The sequence below is a fragment of the Lytechinus pictus genome, chromosome 19 (assembly GCF_037042905.1).
Source record: "Lytechinus pictus isolate F3 Inbred chromosome 19, Lp3.0, whole genome shotgun sequence".
In the NCBI taxonomy this organism is placed as follows: domain Eukaryota; kingdom Metazoa; phylum Echinodermata; class Echinoidea; order Temnopleuroida; family Toxopneustidae; genus Lytechinus; species Lytechinus pictus.
Genome location: NC_087263.1, coordinates 362,603 through 383,882, shown reverse-complemented (window position 1 = coordinate 383,882; position 21,280 = coordinate 362,603). Strand labels below are relative to the sequence as shown.

The window sequence follows — 21,280 nt, the reverse complement described above, 5'->3', positions numbered from 1 at the left end:
TGTTTTTTTTTTTTTTTGGGGGGGGGGGGTTGGTGAGAACGATAAAGATCCTCGCATCCATTTACCAAGTATGAACATACTCTATCAGTAATCATAGTTTTATATGAGTTCCTTTACTTACCCACGTAAAATTGAAATAATAAGAAGATATTGGATAAAAAATAATTATTTCGATTAGGAATTGGTGACAGTCTTGTCTGAGAGCTGGCCGATATATACCGTACGTAACTTACACGTATTACGTCTGAATACAGACTACCGGTACTTTCGTTGTTGCTTGCCGATGTCGAGAGAAGGACGAGAATCGTGTCAGATGCAGGTAAATAAGTGGTCTAAATAGAGAAATAACCATTTGATTATTGTACTTGAAATATAAACTAGCACGAATATATTTGATCTATCGATATGTTCAGTTTCTGTAACTCTATTTGTAATATCAGGGCTAATTTCTATCGATTTGTTTTTAAAGGTTCACGCTCCATTAGTTTTGTGCATAAAAACTTCATCTCAGTCCGACGTATTGTAAATGATGATGTACTGTACTTCCCACGTACAGGTAGTCGGTATTCGTCAACATCCGGGAAATTGGGCATAAACCATTCCTGAGAACATCCTCATCATTTAATGTTAAAGTGTCATCAAGATGGGATAAGCGTCAAAAGTTCTGTTTGGTCAATTAACATTTTGCGGCCCATTTTGATTTTGCCGAATTCATGACATTACAGTCTTACAGACTAGAGCAGTAGAGGCGCACGGCCAATATTGGAGACTGTCTCCAATGTGGGAGAATATCTCCAATATCAGAGACTTTTGTAAAGAATTTGGGTATCCAATTTCAGAGACAGTCTCCAGTTTTGGAGTCCAATTTCCTTTGTTTACATTTGCTGCAAAAGGATTACCTTGGCGGCAAATAAAAATGTGATAAGCAGATTCCTCATGAAAAATTACCCCTTTTCACCGTCTACTTTAAATATTCACCGTCTACTTTTGTTTTGATAAGGATTTTTGTTGTCAATCACACACAAAACAAATGGGCTTCTGACCTAGTGCTGCAGCCGAACCGCCGAACCGAACGGTAGTTCGCCGAACATGGCACTTCCGAACCGAACAGAACCGAACCGAACACTAAGACTTGGTTCGGAAGTTCGGCAAAAAAATAAACAAACGGCTTTCAGCTAATAAATTTATAAGTTTACACCCTTTCTAATCATTATATTTGCGCATTCTCTATTTAATCTTCCTTGCAATTGTATGATGGAAGTATGCGCTTATTTTGCGGTTACTAGATTTTGTTTTCATTTTCATGTTGACATTGTGGTTTTTACGGCCCTGATTAAGAAATGAGATCCGATGAATGATGTTGCGCGAGCTTGCGCTATAATCATTTTACTGGCTTTCATCATCTCTCGCTCTGTGGCCGAATCGCCGAAGCATGGTAAAGAAAACCAAAACTGTATAAGTGTTCATTGGTTAAATCTAATTATCTAAATATTGTTGTTTTTAGGTGGCGAACAAGATTCTTGTTTGAAAATCTTCAAAGTATTTTGAATGAACGAGCTCAATAAATTGAAAGTGAAAGATGAAGTACCGTTAATATTACGAATTACGATACAATGTGATTTAAGATAGTAACTTGTGTATTGTTGCGGCGGAGAATAAAGATCTGATTGAAGTGATTGACATTATTATTGAGGTGTCGGCTCGCTACTGTCTAGTTTTCATGATTTTAGAGAGAAGTAAAGAGTTTTGAAAACGAGAGATCCAGTGAAAGTGGGAAATAAAACGAGTGACTGTTAGAGATGGAAAAGAGAGACGCAAAACAAATAATATTGAAATGAGATGAGGTGAAGATATATTTTTATCATTAACAATCAGATGAAAATAAAAATCAAACACTCATGAATGATTACGGTATAGCATATAGCAAGATCCCCTTCCCCTCGTTGAAAAGTTGAATGAAGATAAAGCCATGCGGAAACATTCATATCTTGTGGGAAAATGACCCCCAATCTTTACTTTTTTCCCTTATCAATTTCTCAAATTAACCATAAACAATTCGATGATCACTCTACTCCCCCTGTCCCATTATGGTCGAATGAAATCTGACCAATGAAATCATAGAAATCTCTGCAATTCCCCTTCAATATCGGTGAGCTGAGTTTCGCGAGCAGGCAAAGCACGTGGCTGTATGTACCGATGCGACAATCAGCGACATGCGATTGGTGGTTTAGTTCACCCATCGAGCCAATTAGCGAAAGGCGCATTACATAAGCACGCTTTCTTCGACACGCCCATGGCCCTACAATGCCTACAGTTCAGTGCACTGGCGCTGGCCGCCTCGTATGTGATGCAATGGCCAATCACGTTTGGCCGGACTGTATATATAAATATTCATGAGCTCAGAGTCCCGCTACAAGGGGACTGGCCTAGCTGGTACGAGTGCGAGCGTAGTTACCGGTAATTTGGCAAGTATCCAAAGTGTGGTCCAGGTAAGGACGACTAGGAAGAGTCGCCATTTTAGAACTGTGAGTTACCCAATAAATCTGTCATCAGATAATCAAATTCGAGATAACAGTTGATTCGTTTAGCGCTATAACTTTCATAGTTTCATGTCAACAAGATAGAGATAAAATGGTTTATTGTGACAGAGGACACGCGAGCACATGCAGTCAATCAAGTACAAATTGTCTACCGGTACGCTACGTATACCTGAATGAACTATAGCTTTATCAGTCTATCATTACCGAACCCCGAACCGAACCTATGTTCGGCAAATTTTTGCCGAACCTTGCCGAACCGAACCGAACCCGAACATGGCGCCTGACTTGCAGCACTATTCTGACCTCAGTGAGACAAAATTTTGGGTGGAAAAAATCATGCTTTTGTTGGTGTTGTTTCTTTTGTCCTTTTGCAAAGCAAGTCTCCAATGTGGGAGATTGTCTCCCCTATTGGAGAGAGTCTCCCATATTGGCCGTGCGCCTCTACTGTAGAGAAATAATTAAAGTTTAAACAAATTCAAAATAATACAATTTTGGCCTTAGTAGAAATGTGGAATCTGCTCGCTGCGCCATATTTCCAGAGCATGTGGCGGCATAGACAGGAATAACCGTCGTTTCTGGGGATTTATTCAACAATTTCTGACATTTTACTGTAATCCCCATTTACCGACGGTAGGGTGTACGTGTGGGCTCGCATGTGTTCTCATTCCCTCCCTTTTGTCAATTCACAGTCCAAAGTTTGATGTAATTTTACACATCGAATTTACAATCTAAGGATGTATAAACAACAAACTTTTAAGACTTTATATCTCAATGTTTAAATACTTTAAACGATATAGATGAAAAAGGCATGAAAAATATACTTTCCCGATGTTTAATTGGGTTGAACACGATAAAAATGGTCAAAATGGCAGCCAAACTATAAAATATTTACAAACGAATGTCAACAATCACGAATGTGATATCGATATTGCTTTCGATATTATACGATCTGCTCCATATGCGAACGAAACCGAAGATAAACGATACTAGTTATACTAGTACTAGTACTAGTTATAATCGCGATATATCGATTCGAGACATTAAGTTAATAACGATAATGACGTCATTCAAGATGGCAACTTGCAAGAAAAACCGTCAGGTCAGGTGAAAATGTCTTAGATGACAGATTTCTCAATCATCCAGAGGATTTTATTCAATAACTCCGGCCCAAGGTATGCAATTACTTAAGTTATTTATATTTACCTGATAATGGAAACCATGAAACTTTCAATTTTGCTTAAAAAACAGTTTTAAATCGCGATCTATAAAACGCTAGTTCACTATACGTTGGCTGTAGATACGGGGCCCCATCCCCTTCAGTCTATGTATGGTGAGTGGAGCCAACGTAGTTCAGCGGAACAACCAAAATACAGAGACTGAAGCTTTTGGTCTAGTGGCGGCATGGCCTTAGAGTAAGTTAGCTCAAATTTAAGAAGTGGTGTATCAAAAAAGGGCACTAATAATGAAAAAAATCTATGGTTTTGTTCTATGTTCGCGAACGTTCTTGCAAATATAGGATCATATCTTCAAAATGACCGATCAGAAAGGAAATAAAGTTTTTCACATCAAATTTGCACAGAAATCAAATTGACGGCATGCGAGCGGAATGCCTCCATTCAACATGGGGTATGAGCGTAATGCGTAGCGAATGGTCGCTGATTATCACATGTGGTGCGGTGCAATTTAGTGGCGCTCAAACCGACTTTGAACGTGCGATGCACTATGTCAAGCAGATGATGGGGCAAATGGAGGCCGCAAACCATGGCAATACAAGATTTTATGAAATATTGAGATAGAAGGAGAAAATAAACATTGCAATTAAAAAAAGACAAATATATTTAACAAACATTGATGCAAAATTCATCTTGTGAAAAGACATTTTAGAACAAAAAATATTTCAGAAAATTGAGAAAAGCTTAACATGTTGAATTCTGGGCAGTGTACTCTACCGTAAGTAACGGTGTATTAACCGCACCTTTATCTCGGCGGGACAGAATCAAAAGTCGGGGGTGCGGTTTATACACGGTGACAGGTCTGAGCCAAGCCAATCTCAGCCCGATACCACTACCAGTTTTCAACTCGCGTCGGGTGGCCGAGCGTAGCCGCTTGGGGCAATCCCGTTTAGAGGGGTATGAGCCGCGGGTATAAAAGGGAAGCAACTATGACTACCGATATCTGCCGTAAATGTCCCTCAAAGTTATATCACGGTAACAAACGCACCTACCTTCATGAAACTGACTTTTTTTAATGGTGTGACTCTGTCTTTGTTGTCATTTTTTAGTCATCGCGGCAAAGTTCAGACGCCAATCGATCGCACAGCGCGGTGCAGCTAGCCAAATAAGACATGCATGTGTAATGTTTATCGCAACGTCAACGTAAGCTGGCGCTTTACCTTTCCGTGGAAGTTATTTTGTTTGACAAATTATTGGTATTATTTGACAATTAATTTCTTTCATTTGCCTTTCCTTCATTTCTCTCTATCATCCATCATCTCAAAATCAATCTTCAATCCCCATCTTCACTCCTTCCGACTTTTTATTTTTAATTATTATTCACTTTATTCCCGCCCAGAGCTCCCATTGAAAATACGGTATACCGGTAATAGCATTTTTTTTCCTATTTTGCTGTCTGTAAGATACCGCCACACACGGGTAGAGAACTACCGGTAGTGGTTCAAAGCAGACAAGAAAAACACCTGAACAAAATCGCAAATTTCTCGTATCTTGAACCTTCCCGTATTCCCTTGTCTAAAATTCATGTCAAGACATTGAATGCTAGACAGAATTCTGAAAGCAAAAGTGGGGCTGTGATGCAGGAAATATGATATGAACGGTCTTCTCGTATGGGTGAGCCCCCATGTTGATGCTGGTATCGGTACTTGCAATGAACACCGGTACCATATGTGTGTCTGTGAGGTGACTCGGAGTGTGGAAGTGGCCAATAATATCGGCAACTTGCAGATAAGTGACGAAGCGCTGATTTCCCATCATTTTTTACCAGTAATTCTTCGATATTTTTTGGTTCTTGACTCTTTCTTAAATACGCATATTAGAGATAGAAAGTAAGTTTGATTAAATTTTTTTTTTATGATTTTTTTTTTTTTTTTAATGATTTTTTTTTTTTTTTTTTTCCATCCGAAAATGGGGGGTGCGGTTAATACACGGGTGCGGTTAATACACCGTTACTTACGGTACTCATACTAGCCTGACAAAGTAGTTAGATGTACTAAGATGTACTAGATGTACTCTCAGGCTTCATCAGAATAGATCTTACCTACTAAATTATTAATTGACAAGAGTTTTCACTTTTCCACCATCCCAATAACAGATAATGGGCACTGCTTTTTGTCTATTCCCCAGGGGAGCCACTTACATTGACGAGTGGATACCATGCGTGGCACTGCTTTTTGTCTATTCCCCAGGGGAGCCACTTACATTGACGAGTGGATACCATGCGTGGCACTGCTTTTTGTCTATTCCCCAGGGGAGCCACTTACATTGACGAGTGGATACCATGCGTGGCACTGCTTTTTGTCTATTCCCCAGGGGAGCCACTTACATTGACGAGTGGATACCATGCGTGGCACTGCTTTTTGTCTATTCCCCAGGGGAGCCACTTACATTGACGAGTGGATTCCATGCGTGGCACTGCTTTTTGTCTATTCCCCAGGGGAGCCACTTACATTGACGAGTGGATTCCATGCGTGACCAAAAAAACACGTAAAAAGGATATCTTTTTTCAAGATATGGCACGATACGTACGTAACGTAATAAGGGTATCAAAAACACAAAAATAATGAAAAAAGGGTATCTATTTCGCTAGGAAAGCTACCGTAAGTAACGGACTATAAACCGCACCCGTGGATTAACCGCACCCCCAACTTTGGACAAAAAAAAAAATCCTTCTCACATTTACAGAAACAAAAACTCAGTTAAAGATTTCAAGGTATCCAAAGAGATTACCGGTATGCGGAAATCTGCTGTTCATGATCAATTCATCTAAATGTTAGCAAGAAAGAAAAGTCCCGACAATATTGGCCACTTACACACTCACTCACCTCACAGTCACAGTGTACACACACACAGCACTGCCGTTCTTACATTGCAAGCTACGATACGGTACCAGCAGTACATCTTATCAAATTATGATGTGTCTTTCCCGGCGTAGGAGGAAGAAACATTCACATTTCTTGCACCACAACCTCACAATCACTTTCAGAATTTGTCTAGCATTCGATGTCTTAGCATGAATTTTGGATACGGGATTACAGGAAGGTTCAAGAAACAAAGAAATTGGCATTTTTTCCAATTGTTTTTACGGCTTCGTGCCGTCTCTCTCGTGCGTGGTGTACATGGTATCTTATGAAAAGCAAACGAGAAAGAAAAAATAAGCTGGCGCGAAACGGGACTTTCGCGGCCGGGAGGGGTTAAAATGAATAGCGCCAGCTTAAGTCGCACTATATAACCACAATACAACGCAAGCTAGCTCTCAGCTCACGGCTCAACTCTCGCTCAGCTGTGACAAAATATTACCGAGTATGCTTGGTTTCTCTTTGAACTTAGCCAGGGTACTTCGCTGCTTTGAATCGAGAATAAAGTCGAAATTAGTGTCATGAAGGTGGGTGCGTTTGTTATGGACAATATTTGATTAAGATCGTAATAATCGCTTCCCATTACCCAAGGCTCATACCCCTCTAAACGACATTGCCCTGGGCGGCTACGCCCGGCCACTCGATGTGTTGTGAACTGGCAGACGTCTTACATGTTCGGGAGGGGTTATGGCGGGCTGGCTCAGACCCGTCACCGTGGATAAACCGCACCCCCGACTTTTGCTTCTATCCCGCCGAGAAAAAGGTGCGGTTAATAGACCGTTACTTACGGTACGTGTTTAGGGTCAAATTTGCGGGGATGATAAAACAAAATTAAATGTTTTATAAAGGATGTCCTTTTTGCCCCAACACTACGTGTTTAGAGTCTGATTTGCGCGAGGTGTGGAAGGTGGGGCCGTACTAAACCAAATGGTGTGTAAAGGTAAAACCGACGGACCTGTGACATAACAATAAAATATCGGTGTAATTGTTTAGGGGTTCATTTCAGGGAATACTTGCCAAGAGTATCGTTTTGTTTTGTAAAATGGTCTTCTTCTTCTTCCTCCGCTGATCCCGGAGATCTACAGCTGGCTGCTGCATTAGATACATGTAGTTATAAGAGCACAAAGCACTTCCTCCCTCTGAGTTGAATAGGTATCGGTGATACAATATGATTAAACATTCAAGAGAGAGAAGAGAGAAAGGAGGTACGAGAGATGTGGGTTTTGTGCAGGAAGAGTAAGAGTTTAGTGGTCAGCTTGTCTTGTATAGTATAGAGGAAGTTTTGGATGGACAGGTAATAAAATGGACTTAGCATAGTCTTCACAGCAGTCTTGGTCTGTCCTGGGCGTGGTGGAAGGTTCAATATTTTTTTACACCTCTTTAGTCCAATTGATGACTTTATGCTATAACATGTAGCAGAGTTTTGTCTTCTCCAGAAGTGCAGTCACTCTCTGGTCTGGTGTACTCTCATTGTATGTACAGTGTCTTGACAAAGGTTCTGACAATGAACTACAGTATAGCTAGGAAAGACAATTGGCAAATATTTGACAGAGCTGGATCTTGAGTACTATCTTGGAGCTTGGTAGAGAGGTATAAAAGGAGATGGCAACCTGTAGTAGGCTTAGAGCCTTCCACAGACTGGTTGCATCAGAGAAGAAACTTTGCACTATTTCCCTGAAGTTTATTTGAACTGAATGATTCTTAGCACTATTTGAAGACATTTTATACATGTATGTGTTTCCCTTGTAACAAAAGCAGTAATGTATATAATATGCATTTAATCCTTGTCAATCCCATATTTTCATTCTTGGTGGACAAAATTTGAATTTTATAAATATAATTTCACATCATATAATACCAAAGAATAAGAGGGGAATGTGACATTATTCATTGCATATTAATGAGGACATACACAGAACTGTTTTCCCAAAATAATGCGAAGCCGAAAAATGACAAAGTCTTTATTATTCCTTGTCTGATTTTGATGATATTTTTAGTGTTTTTGTCTGCTTTTACTTTGTCTGTTATTAATTCATATTATTAGCCCTGAGTACCCCTTTAACGAGTTCCTAATACGCAACATAGGCTGTGAAGTCTCATGTTAAGAGAATTGTTTTTCCCTGTAGGAATCCTGCAAGCATTGTTTAACTACTCATCATCATCATCATCCGTTTAAGTACAGTCCACCAGGTTGGTGTATCATCGTACTTGTAGAATTGTGCAGGAGTATGTACAGTGCTGTGGAAGATCTATTCTACGTGCGGTTAAAAAGAATCATCGCAGTCTTAGCGCAATTTGATTTTCTGCACCTCAGCCTTGAAGCTGGCTACTGAAGTGCAGTTAACTGTTATGGCAGGGAGAATATTCCGCAGTCTAATGGCATCAGGAATAAAAGTTTTCTGATGAGTAACAGTGCGATCATGTGGGATGTGTAACCTGATCTGATGACCACGAAGCGAGGTGGAAGTAGCAGCCTGGTTGAAGTACTGTACCGTTGGTACATCTACAATTGTGTTTACCAAGCGATAAACCATGATCACCACCTTGAACTGGGCTCTTCTCTCTTCAAGGGTGGGCCACTGTAGCTGTCGTAGCATATCGGTGACACTACTAGTGCGATGATGGTCTCCCATGGTGAATCTCGCATATCGTCGCTGCACCATCTCAAGCTTCCGGGTTATTAGGGGCTTGAGGAAAGAAGTGGTAAAGAAGATTTTGCAGGAATTCCATTATAAGCCTATAAAGAGTAGACATTGTATGACTTTTGCAGCCCCATTTGCTTGTCTATGATAAAACTAGAGGAGCAGTGTTTCTTGTGAAATCCCTGCAAGAAAAACGCAGCTCAAAGTTTTTGTACGTTGCCTTGGTGACTTTATTTTTCAATATTTTCTTTTGACTTTTATTACAGGAGAGACCAAGTGAGGGCAGGCGGCAAAATGACACAGGTTTTAGATCTATCCACCAAACGAATCAAAGATGTACCTATCTCAGATCTAGTCACCATCAAGCAAGAACCGGTGGATGAAACAAGTGATGATGGTAATATTTTTGTCAGAAATTTCCTTTTAAACTGGAATCCAATATAATTGAAACGTTTTTGTGTTTCTTTGAAACTGCAGAAAAACAGACTGGTGAAAGTCTGAAGAAATTGGGACAAACAATATTATTTTGAATAATTTCAAAGAGACAAATTCCTGTACATCTCTAGATTTTATTTTCTCAATTTGTGGCAAAGGTCATGAAATTTTGATGTACATGTAGAGTACAGGACATTTCCTTTGCTCCCATATATACAAAATGACACGGTTCTCGCTATTTATGTTGTCACTTGAAAAATTGTTTGTGTACTTCCTTGTTTTTGTATTGTTTGTTTTTTATTCTAATTTTGGTGTTGGAGACACTATTCTGATAATACACATCTGAAATAAATGAATTTTAAATTTTCAAAGTAGAAAATCAAGTTTTGGCTGGAAGCTCAGTACTGTATAAGCTGTTATTTTCGCTTACAGAATTTGTCACGAATCGAATCGCGGGGTCCCGACATTTTCGCGGGTTGTTGAATTCGCGATCAGCACAGAACATGTGCAAAATATGCTCCTCAAAACCCTCATGCTGACGTGTCTATTGTACATACATATGTCCCTGTAAAAACAGTTACAAAGTGTGAGAAAAGTGGCTTGAATTTCCCTTTTTTGTACCTTTAGATCTAAAAATCATCATATCACTGTTTGATCTGTAAGAGTAATCTTTGGAAGTTGTGTTTTGTTAGATTCGTTTTTAAAAATTCGGTTTCAGTGCAAAAATGTTAAATTTTGTGAACAAAATCTTACACCTCTAAAACCTCTGGTCTTGTGAATTATGAATATTAATGAGTATGCAAATAGCTGCCTATACGCGTGTGTATAGAGTCAATCAGATGACAATAAAATCAAATTGGTTTATGGAAAATAATATTGTAGTGAGTGAATAAATATGGATAAACATATGGTGGGAAATAATTTAGGATCCGATTTTGTTTGAGAAATAAAAAAGTGAAATTCTATCTAACTTTTTGAATTACTAACCATACTTTTTCAACCTATTTTTTGTACAATAGGTGCTTATCTCCATATTTTCACCACACAGGATGTCTGCAGTAGCAAAGATTTGCTGTTGAGGACATTGGCACCAATTACTAAATGTGTCAATATTTTTTCGCGCATTGTTCAATTTGCGGTCGATGTCGATCGGCAATTCGCGAAATCTGTGAAAATAAAACCCCCACGAAAACAACAGCTTATACATTATATATGGATATCTATATAAGATCATCGTCACGTTTGCAAAATAGGGTCCTTTTTTGTGCAATTTGATTCTGACATGCCTCTACAAAATATTGCACGACTTTGGAACTGTAAGCATGGACTTCACAAGTTTGGTGTCCAGTGTTCTAGCTAGACCCATTTAAGTGGTGGTCGCTATTTCTCGGCATTACAAAGTTTTTTTCAGGCCGAGTTACCGGTCTTAAAGCCAAAAGTGAAGAAAAATCAATGTAATAACACTCTGACTAAAGCCAATCTTTGAAAATAAACTAATATTTATCAAAGAATTAATTATGCAAATAAAAAGTGAATAAAGATGGAATTGAACACAAGTGCAATTCCTCTTTGCAAGGAGTTAATTTTGAAAAAACTTTTCATTTGAAATGACTGATTGCTCCATAGAGAGAGGAGATGAGTATGGAACAGAGGTTTATGAATCTGTAGATTTATAATTACATGAAGAGGTGGTGATTGGCTGTTATGGGGCAAGAAAAGTCATTAGTGATGTTTTTGTTGTTAATTTGAATAATGTTGGTATTATAGAGTTACATGCCATAATAATAATAATAGGCATTTATATAGCGCCATCTATCTAGAAATATTCTATTCCGAGGCGCATTGTTTATTATTATTATTACCCTGGCTTTAGCTCGAGCTGCCTTTCAGCGCTCAGTGCATTCAAGGAACTAATCCTGCCGGGTACCCATTCATCTCACCTGGGTTGCGTGCAGCACAATGTGGATAAATTTCTTGCTGAAGGAAATTACGCCATGGCTGGGATTCGAACCCACGACCCTCTGTTTCAGAGTCAGAAGACTAATCCACTGGGCCACAACGCTCCACACAATGAAGACATCTCATTCTGATAGCTTTCCTCTTTTCTGCTTTTCTTCTTCCCCCGCCACTTTCTATTTCTTTTTTCTTCACTATTCCCAACCTCCCCTGTAAAGTGTCTCTTTGTTTATAGAAAAACAAAGCTGTCCTATGACAAAAGGAAGCAGTACTGTGGAATCCGTTTCTTAGTTAATGCGGGAAAGATGTCATTGTTTTAAGTGAAAATACATTGATTTGTGAGCATTGAGTTTATTCCTTATGAAACATTTAAATGGTATTTCAGAATTTGGAGGCTATATGACTCAAATTTCTTTGGCATCATGTAGAATATATATATATATATAGAGAGAGAGAGAAAATAACCCAAATGAAGAAAAAGTCAATTTTCCAAAAAGTTGCTTCCTTTTGTCATGGGATGGCAGTAGTAAAAGTGCCTTAATATATTAACTGCCTATATCATTATTTGTTTGAATGTTGGCAGGTTACTTTACAAGTCTAGTGAACGGGAGAGATGAACACCATACCAAGTCATCAAATCATGTCTTTCAGTACGAACCAACGCACCAGGGTATTCCTTTCACTTCCTATAGCCCCGTCTATCATTCTCTACCAAACAATAACATCGCCATCAAAGAGGAGACCTTGGACATTAAAGAAGAGACTCAAACCATTAAAGAAGAGCCTGTAGCGGATGAAGATCGGTGCGAAGTGTGTCATAGACCTTACGACGATGGAGAACATAAGAGGACTACATTCCGTTACGTCCTGCATGATATCGAGCTGGTGCTGTGTACAAAGTGCTGCGCCACCATCGAATCGAAGCAGGAGGATGAGAAGTTTGAGGGCGGAAGCGAGGACACGTCAATCGCCGAAGACGAGACGGACGGTGGCTGGCTGGAAGTGGATGAGAAGGACGGGTTAGAGCAGTTCCGTAGAGACTATCAGGGAACCGATGATGATGATATGGATGAGGAGAACGAAGGGAGGTTGATGATTGATACCGAGAGTGAAACCAGTCAGACGGAACCGATGACGAGACCGGAAGATTCTCTTGAAGGACATGGCAACCATCTTGGTCAGATCCAGGGAGTGTTTCCTGATGAGGATCCTAGTAAACGCCATCTATGTCCAATCTGCGGAAAGCGGTTCACTCTACGAGGTTGTCTCACCCGTCATCTGAAGATCCACACAGGTGAAAAGCTTCATCAGTGTGACGAGTGTCCAAAGGCGTTCACACGTGCCAGTAATCTACGTTCACACATGAGAACGCATACGGGTGAGAAGTGCTTCCAATGCCCCATCTGCGGGAAACTTTTTGGTCAGGGTAGCTGGTTGAAGCGTCACATCCGCACTCATACGGGCGAGAAGGAAGTCAAGTGCGAGATCTGCAACAAGTGGGTCAGCTCGACGACCAGTCTACAGTCCCATATGAGAACGCACACTGGGGAAAAACCCTTCCCTTGCAAAATATGCAACAAGAGCTTCAGTGTGAAATGCACCTTGACTGTCCATATGCGCATTCACACTGGTAAAAAGCCGTTTGTTTGTGAGGTGTGTGGTGCCGCCTTTATCCAGAGTACTCAGCTAGCCACCCATATGCGGATACATACTGGAGAAAAACCCTACGTGTGTGAGGTCTGTCAACGGCAGTTTGGCAAGAAAGAAAATCTTCTTATCCATATGAAGGTAATGAATTGAAGAGCATACTTAAGGTCCATTCAGACTTGGCATAACAAAGCTCAAAATGATTTTTGTGCAAATTGAATGAAATATTCCCACCTCAGCATTCATGTCCTTTTGCGTGGCACAGATCTATATTTTTCTCAGTTCACCCAGGTTAGGTAAATGGATGCCTATCCTAAGAGTGATAAAAAGTGCCCTATTGGAAGCTATGCTAAAACATGGGTAACAATATGAAGCGCTATAAATGTTGCAATATCATTATAAGAAAATTGCATGCATCCGAACAGACTGGGGGTCGGAAGGAAAAAATGAAAGGTTAGGATATTAAGTTTCCACAAAATAAACTAATGACAGCATTTAAAATGAGTTGAGATGAAATCATGAATTCACTATGACAGCATAAAACAGGAGTTGTGACATCACAATGGGATCATTATATCACAAGTTTGTCTGTACAACCAGTTTTGAGACTAAAAGCATAAAATGAGTTTATAATATTTGCATACATTGTAAGATAGGCTATTTCCACCACATCTTAACACTTCATATATTAGTTAGCACTTGTTATCATTGTGCAGTGTATCATAGACTTTAGTTTTGTCATATCTGAATGAGGCATACAGGGGTTCAAATCTGTACTCCATGATTCTTGTTTTCTTCAGCAAGAAATTCATCCACTTTGTGCTTTTACATACATACTCAAATCAAGTGAATGCTACATGGTTTTATTCATTCCTTGAATGCATAACGTAAAGTGTTTAAAACATTTTATCTGAATCAACATGTTCATGGACATTGTGCTATTGTTGTTGTCTCAAATCAAACTTCCAACCTATTAACTATTCCTCATATATGTTTTCAGTTTGTTTCATTGCAATCTTGTTTCAAATTTAAATTCAAATTAATTTGATTGTTGGAAAGGAGTTAGCAGGGTTCAAGTTACTCCCTTCATGATGTTTATGAATGTATTTTCGTTTGATCTACACTGCTATTCAGAATTTGATTGTAAGATCTGCAATCATACGTGATGCTCATGAACGTATTATCTTTTGATTGCATTAGATTCACACTGCTGGTCAGATCTGATCGCAAGTTCTGCAATCTTCAATTTGATAACCAAATACCGGTTTGTTGTTTATGAATGTAATATATTTTTATTGCATTAGATTCATACTGCTGGTCAGATCTGATCGCAAGTTCTGCAATCTTCAATTTGATAACCAAATACAGGTTTGTTGTTTATGAATGTAATTTCTTTTGATTGCATTAGATTCATACTGCTGGTCAGAACTTTGATTGCAGGTTCTGCAATCAAAGATTTGACAATTCTGAGGAGCTGAAAACCCATACCCTTCTTCATATAGAGAAGAGACCATACGTTTGTGAAACGTGCAACAAAGCATTCAAGAGGAAGGATAATCTCAAGGAACATTACAAGGTAATTTGTTTGTCTTGTCTTTCTGTTAATGCCTACGATCATCATATTGATTATTATGGAAATTCAGTGGATTCAAAATAGGGTGTGCTGCCTATCGTTTGCTGCGGATTGGCCGAAATTTGCAATGCCTTATGGGGAAAAAGTTGACATCTGTAGCACATATTCATGTGATATGCTGCACTGGCAGAAGCCGGTTTGCATAAAATAATGCCATTTACCAGAGTCCAGGAGGCGGGAGAGAAATTTGCCACATATGTATTTGTGACATTTAGACAATTTTCGGCATTATAGTCAATAGCACTGCGCATGATGTCGACCCCGAAGTTAGAAATTGACCTGTGGATGGGGCACCTTATTGTGAATCCACGGAATTGAACGTCAAGATTGACTTGACCTGAAGATTTTTGCTGGACAGGCGAGTGGAATACATGTACACCGGGTGAACCACCTACTCATTGATGAATAGTGTATATACCAGACGGGGTTGTAACAGTAGATCACCCCCCCCCCCCTTAACAAAAGGTGTGATGCATGTGATTTATACTTTTGATTTAATTTCAGGTTCACACTAAAGAGAAGCCGTACACTTGTGAGGTTTGCAGAGAGTCCTTTTCCAACGCAAGCCATCTGAAGGTTCACATGAGACGTCACACCGGGGATAAACCTTACTCGTGTGAACTCTGCGGTAAGTGTTTCACGCAAAGCAGCAGTTTAAAAACACACTATCTCATCCACACCGGTGAGAAACCTTATTCATGTCCTATATGTAAATCAGTGTTCACACGCAATGCAAGCGTCAAGAAACACATGAAGAGGGCACACAACGCCACCATGCCACCCAAGGAGGAACCATCAACGGCGCCCTCTCCTGTTGTGAGTGAGTCAGTTGAGGTTAGATAATCTTGGATGGCAACCTTCCAAGTTTCTTTTTTTTTGTACTTTCACAATGGCCTTTGTATGTGTAGATATGATGCGGTGTGTTTTATAGATATTTATGTCCTTGATCCAGATGTTTTACTATGTAAATGATTGAAAGATTTCAACCTTTGATGACCCATCAAACCTGTTTGTTAATAGATAACTATAATGATCATAGATGAAACAATATGCAATATACCTCCATATGTAAGGTATAGAGATTATATTTCCAAGAGAGATGTTTGTTGCCTGTTTGTATGTCCATGTAGTCTGTCATGTGTAGGAATTATATTGATATTTTCCGAGATGGGTCTGGGGGTATTTCTGATTTTGTAAATAAAGACTTGATTCAATAGTACCTGCTTTAGATGTTCGTTAATTTGATAGTATTATTATTTCTTTAATTATTATTCTTACCGTATGGACCTTCACTACAGGTACATAATCATAGCTAATGTCTTGGAGGTAGATGCAGGATATCCAGAAAAGAAATCAAAGTTTTATAGATATATTTCTTTTGATACGAACAGGGGTCACAGGGAATACTGGTATATTGCTACTTGATATTTTGCAGATAAAACTCTAGACAAAATACTGCAATATTGATATTTTTTATTCAAATTATTGACACTTTGTTTGGGTGGATGGGGGATTTCAATTCTGCTGGTGGTATTGGTGATAGAAGCACAGTTTGGGATTGAATGATCCATATCACAATATTAACAGCTCAATTTCTAGTGAATAGTTTTTCAGGACCAATGTCATTTTATATTTGGTGGTATGCTGATGTAAAACTTTCCCTAATACCAACATCAAAAGGTCAACACTGAACTTTAAATCACCCAGTGTATGCATTCATCACTTTCTGTGTGAATAAAGAGTACCAAAATTTACAGATATTTTTTTTTTTATCACAAAGCAGTTGTGTATCATCAAGAAAATGTCACTTTCAAAAATATCATGAATTTCTAGTGGGTGCTTCATGCTCCGTTCTACTGTGTAAAATCTATAATTTCCCATGAATTTATTAAGGTGTAAATATTTAGCAAACTTAAACTAATATTGGAAATAAAATATATCTTCAAATTTATCAATTAAACTTTTATATTTAAAATTGTAACAGAAAATTGTAAATAACACTGAATATACAATCAGTATATGATTATGGTGGGGATAAATAGATTTTTATAATCTATGACTTTCTTGTTTTCTATCAAATGATTAACAGACTCTATTTGAGCTCTATATTTGTTTTTCAAATTCATAGCAGAGAGAAGAATTTTTCTGCTTTGCATTCATTTTCAAACAACTTTTGTGTACAAAAGTTATTGATTCAATTGAATGCTAGGTTCCTTTCATCTTTATTGGCCAATCAAGATCATCATTTCATTCACACTTAGTTCAAAAGACCGATCAGTAGCCAATCACAATTGGGGTTAAATCATAACCAGTGAGTTTTAATCTGTATAGAAACTCCCCACAAACATCAGTGTTGATTTGAATTCTTTTGTTGTTTTTTTCAAATTCTGAATGAGGAATGCGATATTTATGTGATTTATTCAAAGGTCCAATAATACCTTGTAAAAATTGTTTGGTAATTGCAATCAATTATATGAGTTGTGAACAATGGGACTATTGCAAGGTACACGTTAGTGTATGTATGTATGTTTATCCTGTTATCATGTGTGTGTGTGTGTGCATAGTGGGAACTAGTATCTATTGTTTGAGGTAAAAAATGATAGGTCTATTTGTGATATTTGGTATTAAGCACACACTACATATATGGAGATACCGTGTGCATGTACAGTGATGTATTTTTTTGTTCTTTCGTTATAGTTGGGAAGGAATTCCTGCTTTTTAGCATTGTGTTTTTTTTTCCATTCAGGGATAGATAACTTACACTATAGATATCTGTGGATTTTTTTTTTTTTTTGGGGGGGGGGTTATATTATTTTACTAATGTTTACTGGATTGCTGAGTATAATACACAGTATTGTACATGTATAATGCTGTTTCTTTGATATAAATGTTGTAGACCTTATAATCTGTATTGTTGTGTATGGTGTTGTGTGGGTCATCATTAATTAATTAATTCAAATACATATGTGAATAAACTCTTCAAACAAAACAAACAAACAAAAATCCTTTTTTAAGCCTTCCATTTGAATTCTCAAATTGTAATTTTGTAAATTGCTGATCACTCCCATCCTGTTAGACATGCAATAAAGTTAAAGCGGCCAATAAATCAGTGAACATTGATATTAAACATTCTTTTTGAGTTATTGATTATAGATATTTGGGCTTGTGTGGGATTTGATGTTATATATACATGTAGGTAACTAAGGTAAGACATCTAATAGTACTCTTTTCAATGTTACTTTATGTGTATATATCATTTTGCTTGTAATAGTAATAGTTGTTACATGTATTGAAAAGAACGTCATTATTTTTGAGGAACATAGTTTTAATAGGTGCCTGTATGATATGATATACAATTAAGTGACTTCAGGTGAATATCTGTAAAATGTAAAGAATGAAGTTAATTTTATACTGTAAGTTATTGTGTATGTTTAAAGTGAGGTTTGGTATTATAGATATATTTTGCATTTAATTTTCCATTGATTCAATTTGCTATAATTATTATGAGGAATTTAAGGGTGAATAATTCTTTAACACTATGAGAAAAAATATTTATGTCATTTAGAGATTACTTGTTTATGTTTCATTATTCTGTGGGTTTTGTATCGCAATGTGAACAGTTTTCTTGTTATTTGCACTATGTTTGTTCGTGTTGTTATTGAACAAATTGTATAACTACATGAAAATATGTGCTGAGAAAGAGTAATAATGAATAAAGTGATTATGGCTATTGAAGGGGAAATTTACCCTGACAAGACATACATATATATATATATTTGGTTTTAATAAAAGCAGAAAAAATCGAGAAATATATTGATGAAGGTTCAGTGAAAATCCATCAAATAACAACTGAGTTATGAATTTTTGAAGTTTTTAATTTATGTCACAAATGAGCGGCTCCTCTCTAATATGTAATATGAATTTTTAAAATTGTTTTCAAGAAATTGAAAGTTTTTTTTTTTTGTCAGGTGGATATATCATCATACACATAATTTCATACACCCCATTCTATAAGGAAAATATCCCGGGGGCTACTTAGTATAAATGTATGATACATATATGCTGCAGTCGAGACCCCCACTTTCAGCTTTAATTTCCGTTCCAGAGCATCACCAATTTAGAAAGCCATGGAAATTCCAAGTTTTTTCTTGTCCGGAGACCTTCAAATTTGTGGTTCCTCTTCTCAGTCCACGCCCATCATGAACTGCTCAGCCTGTCTGATATGGTCAGTTCCAGAGCATTGCATTTTTATCAATCGTTGATCCTAGAGCCGTTCTGAAGACCCCAATTTTAAGACCAAGTATTCATTCCAGAGCCCCCTATTTCTGATTTTGGTGTGGCACATAGGTATCCTGTTATAATTCGAGTAGCCCCCCCCCCCCCCCCCAAAAAAAAAAAAAAAAAAAAAAAAAATGCCCTTTCATCATGTTCCATTTATAAAAAAGTGGACTTGATATGAAGGTAAGCACTGCTCACATGTGAGGTCACAAATTAAAGAGTTTAATAATTCACAACTGTCTTATTCTTTGATGGATTGTCATCAAATCTTGACCAATATTTTTCCCTTATTTTTCAACTCTTAGGTAAGATGCCCTGTGCAATGTATGTAGAAGATCTAGACCCCTCATATAAATTTAAAGGACAAGTCCACCCTAACAAAAAATTTATTTGAATACAAAGAGAAACATCCAACAAGCAAAACCCTGAAAGTTATGACGTTTAAAATTTTCATTTAATTTCACAACAGTTATATTCACATCCTGGTCAGTATGTAAATGAGGGTACTGATGACATCATTCACTCACTATTTTCTTTGTATTTTATTATATGAAATAAGAAATATTCTAACTTTCTCCTCTTTGTTATTTGAAACAAAGTTCTATTCCTGCCTTAAAGGACAAGTCTACCCCAACAAAAGGTTGATTTGAAAAAAAGGAGAAAAATCCAACTAGCAAAACACTGAAAATTTCATCAAAATCGGATGTAAAATATGAAAGTTATGACATTTTAAAGTTTCGCTTAATTTCACAAAACAGTTATATGCGCATCCTGGTCGGTATGCAAATTGGTAGACTGATGACGTCACCCACTCACTATTTCTTTTGTATTTTATTATATGAAATATAAAATATTCTAATTTTCTCCTCCTTGTCAAGTGAAACAAAGTTTCATTTCTCCCTGAACATGTGGAATTACCATTGTTTTAACAGTTTATGGTTAAGTTAAGTTGGTCCTTCTTGACAAATCTGTAAAAATTGAAATATTGTATTATTCAAACAATAAAAAACAAAAGAAATAGTGAGTGATGGACATCATCGACTCTCATTTGCATATCACTGAGTTGTGCATTTATTACAGTTTTGTGAAAAATTAGCGAAACTTAAAATGTCATAACTTTCTTATTTTACATCAGATATTGATGAAATTTGCAGCGTTATGTTTGTTGGATTTTTCTCTATCGATTCAAATCAACAATTTTCTGGGGTGGACTTGACCTTTAACATAAAGAACTACCATTGGTTTAACATTTCATGGTTCAGTCAAGTTGGCCCTCATTGTCAAATCTGTAAAAATGAAATGTACAATTCAAACAATAAAAAAACCCAATAGAAATAGTGAGGGAGGGACATCATCAACTCTCTCATTTGCATGTCACTGATTTGTCATATTTTTGTGAAAAATAAGCGAAACTATAAAATGTCATAACTTTCTTAATCTGCATATGTTTTTGATGAAATTTTCAGCGTAATGCTTAGTTGATTATTCTCTTTTGATTCAGTGTATTATTTTTCTTGGTGGACTCAACCTTTCATTAACAGCTGATGACATAGTTGATTTCACAATTGATATCCATTGGTTAATATATGCAATCAATCACACAAATTATCAATCTCTGAGCATGGTGTTGCAGGGGTATGTTGTGCAGAATAAATCTTTTACTTTAGGTTTTCATTCATGAAATTTCAAAATTTTTCATGAATGTTTGTACTTGCACTTGTTTCGAAATTCAAGGAATCTGCAAGATCTTTATATAATTGCTTACAACTTAACATCGTGTATAAAAATTGTAACATTATGTCGCATTTATAATAATAATTGTAATAATTGTGATGTCTTATTGAGTGCATAGACCGTCAAGAGATGCTCATGGCGCTAGCACAGCACCAGTTCCTTTGGATATATATATAAAAATACAAATCCCGGGGGGGCCACTTCCATTGACGAGTGGATACCATGCGCGACCATGGGGTCTCGAAAAGCACCCTAAACACGTAATTTCCATATTCTGAAAATGCACCCCTTAACAAGTATTGGCGTGTGAAACCCTACCCTTAAC

At 37.5% G+C, this 21,280-nt stretch overlaps 1 protein-coding gene across 1 annotated transcript; it reads left to right on the top strand.

Moving 5' to 3' along the window:
• The first annotated feature begins 232 nt into the window (after nucleotides 1-232).
• On the top strand, nucleotides 233-19,321 carry LOC129283068 (gastrula zinc finger protein XlCGF57.1-like). Its single transcript, XM_054918905.2, has 5 exons — nucleotides 233-319; nucleotides 9,539-9,669; nucleotides 12,247-13,451; nucleotides 14,719-14,886; nucleotides 15,448-19,321. The coding sequence occupies exons 2-5, from the start codon at nucleotides 9,567-9,569 to the stop codon at nucleotides 15,784-15,786; spliced, it is 1,815 nt and encodes a 604-aa protein (XP_054774880.1). The 5' UTR covers nucleotides 233-319; nucleotides 9,539-9,566; the 3' UTR covers nucleotides 15,787-19,321.
• Nucleotides 19,322-21,280: the final 1,959 nt, after the last annotated feature.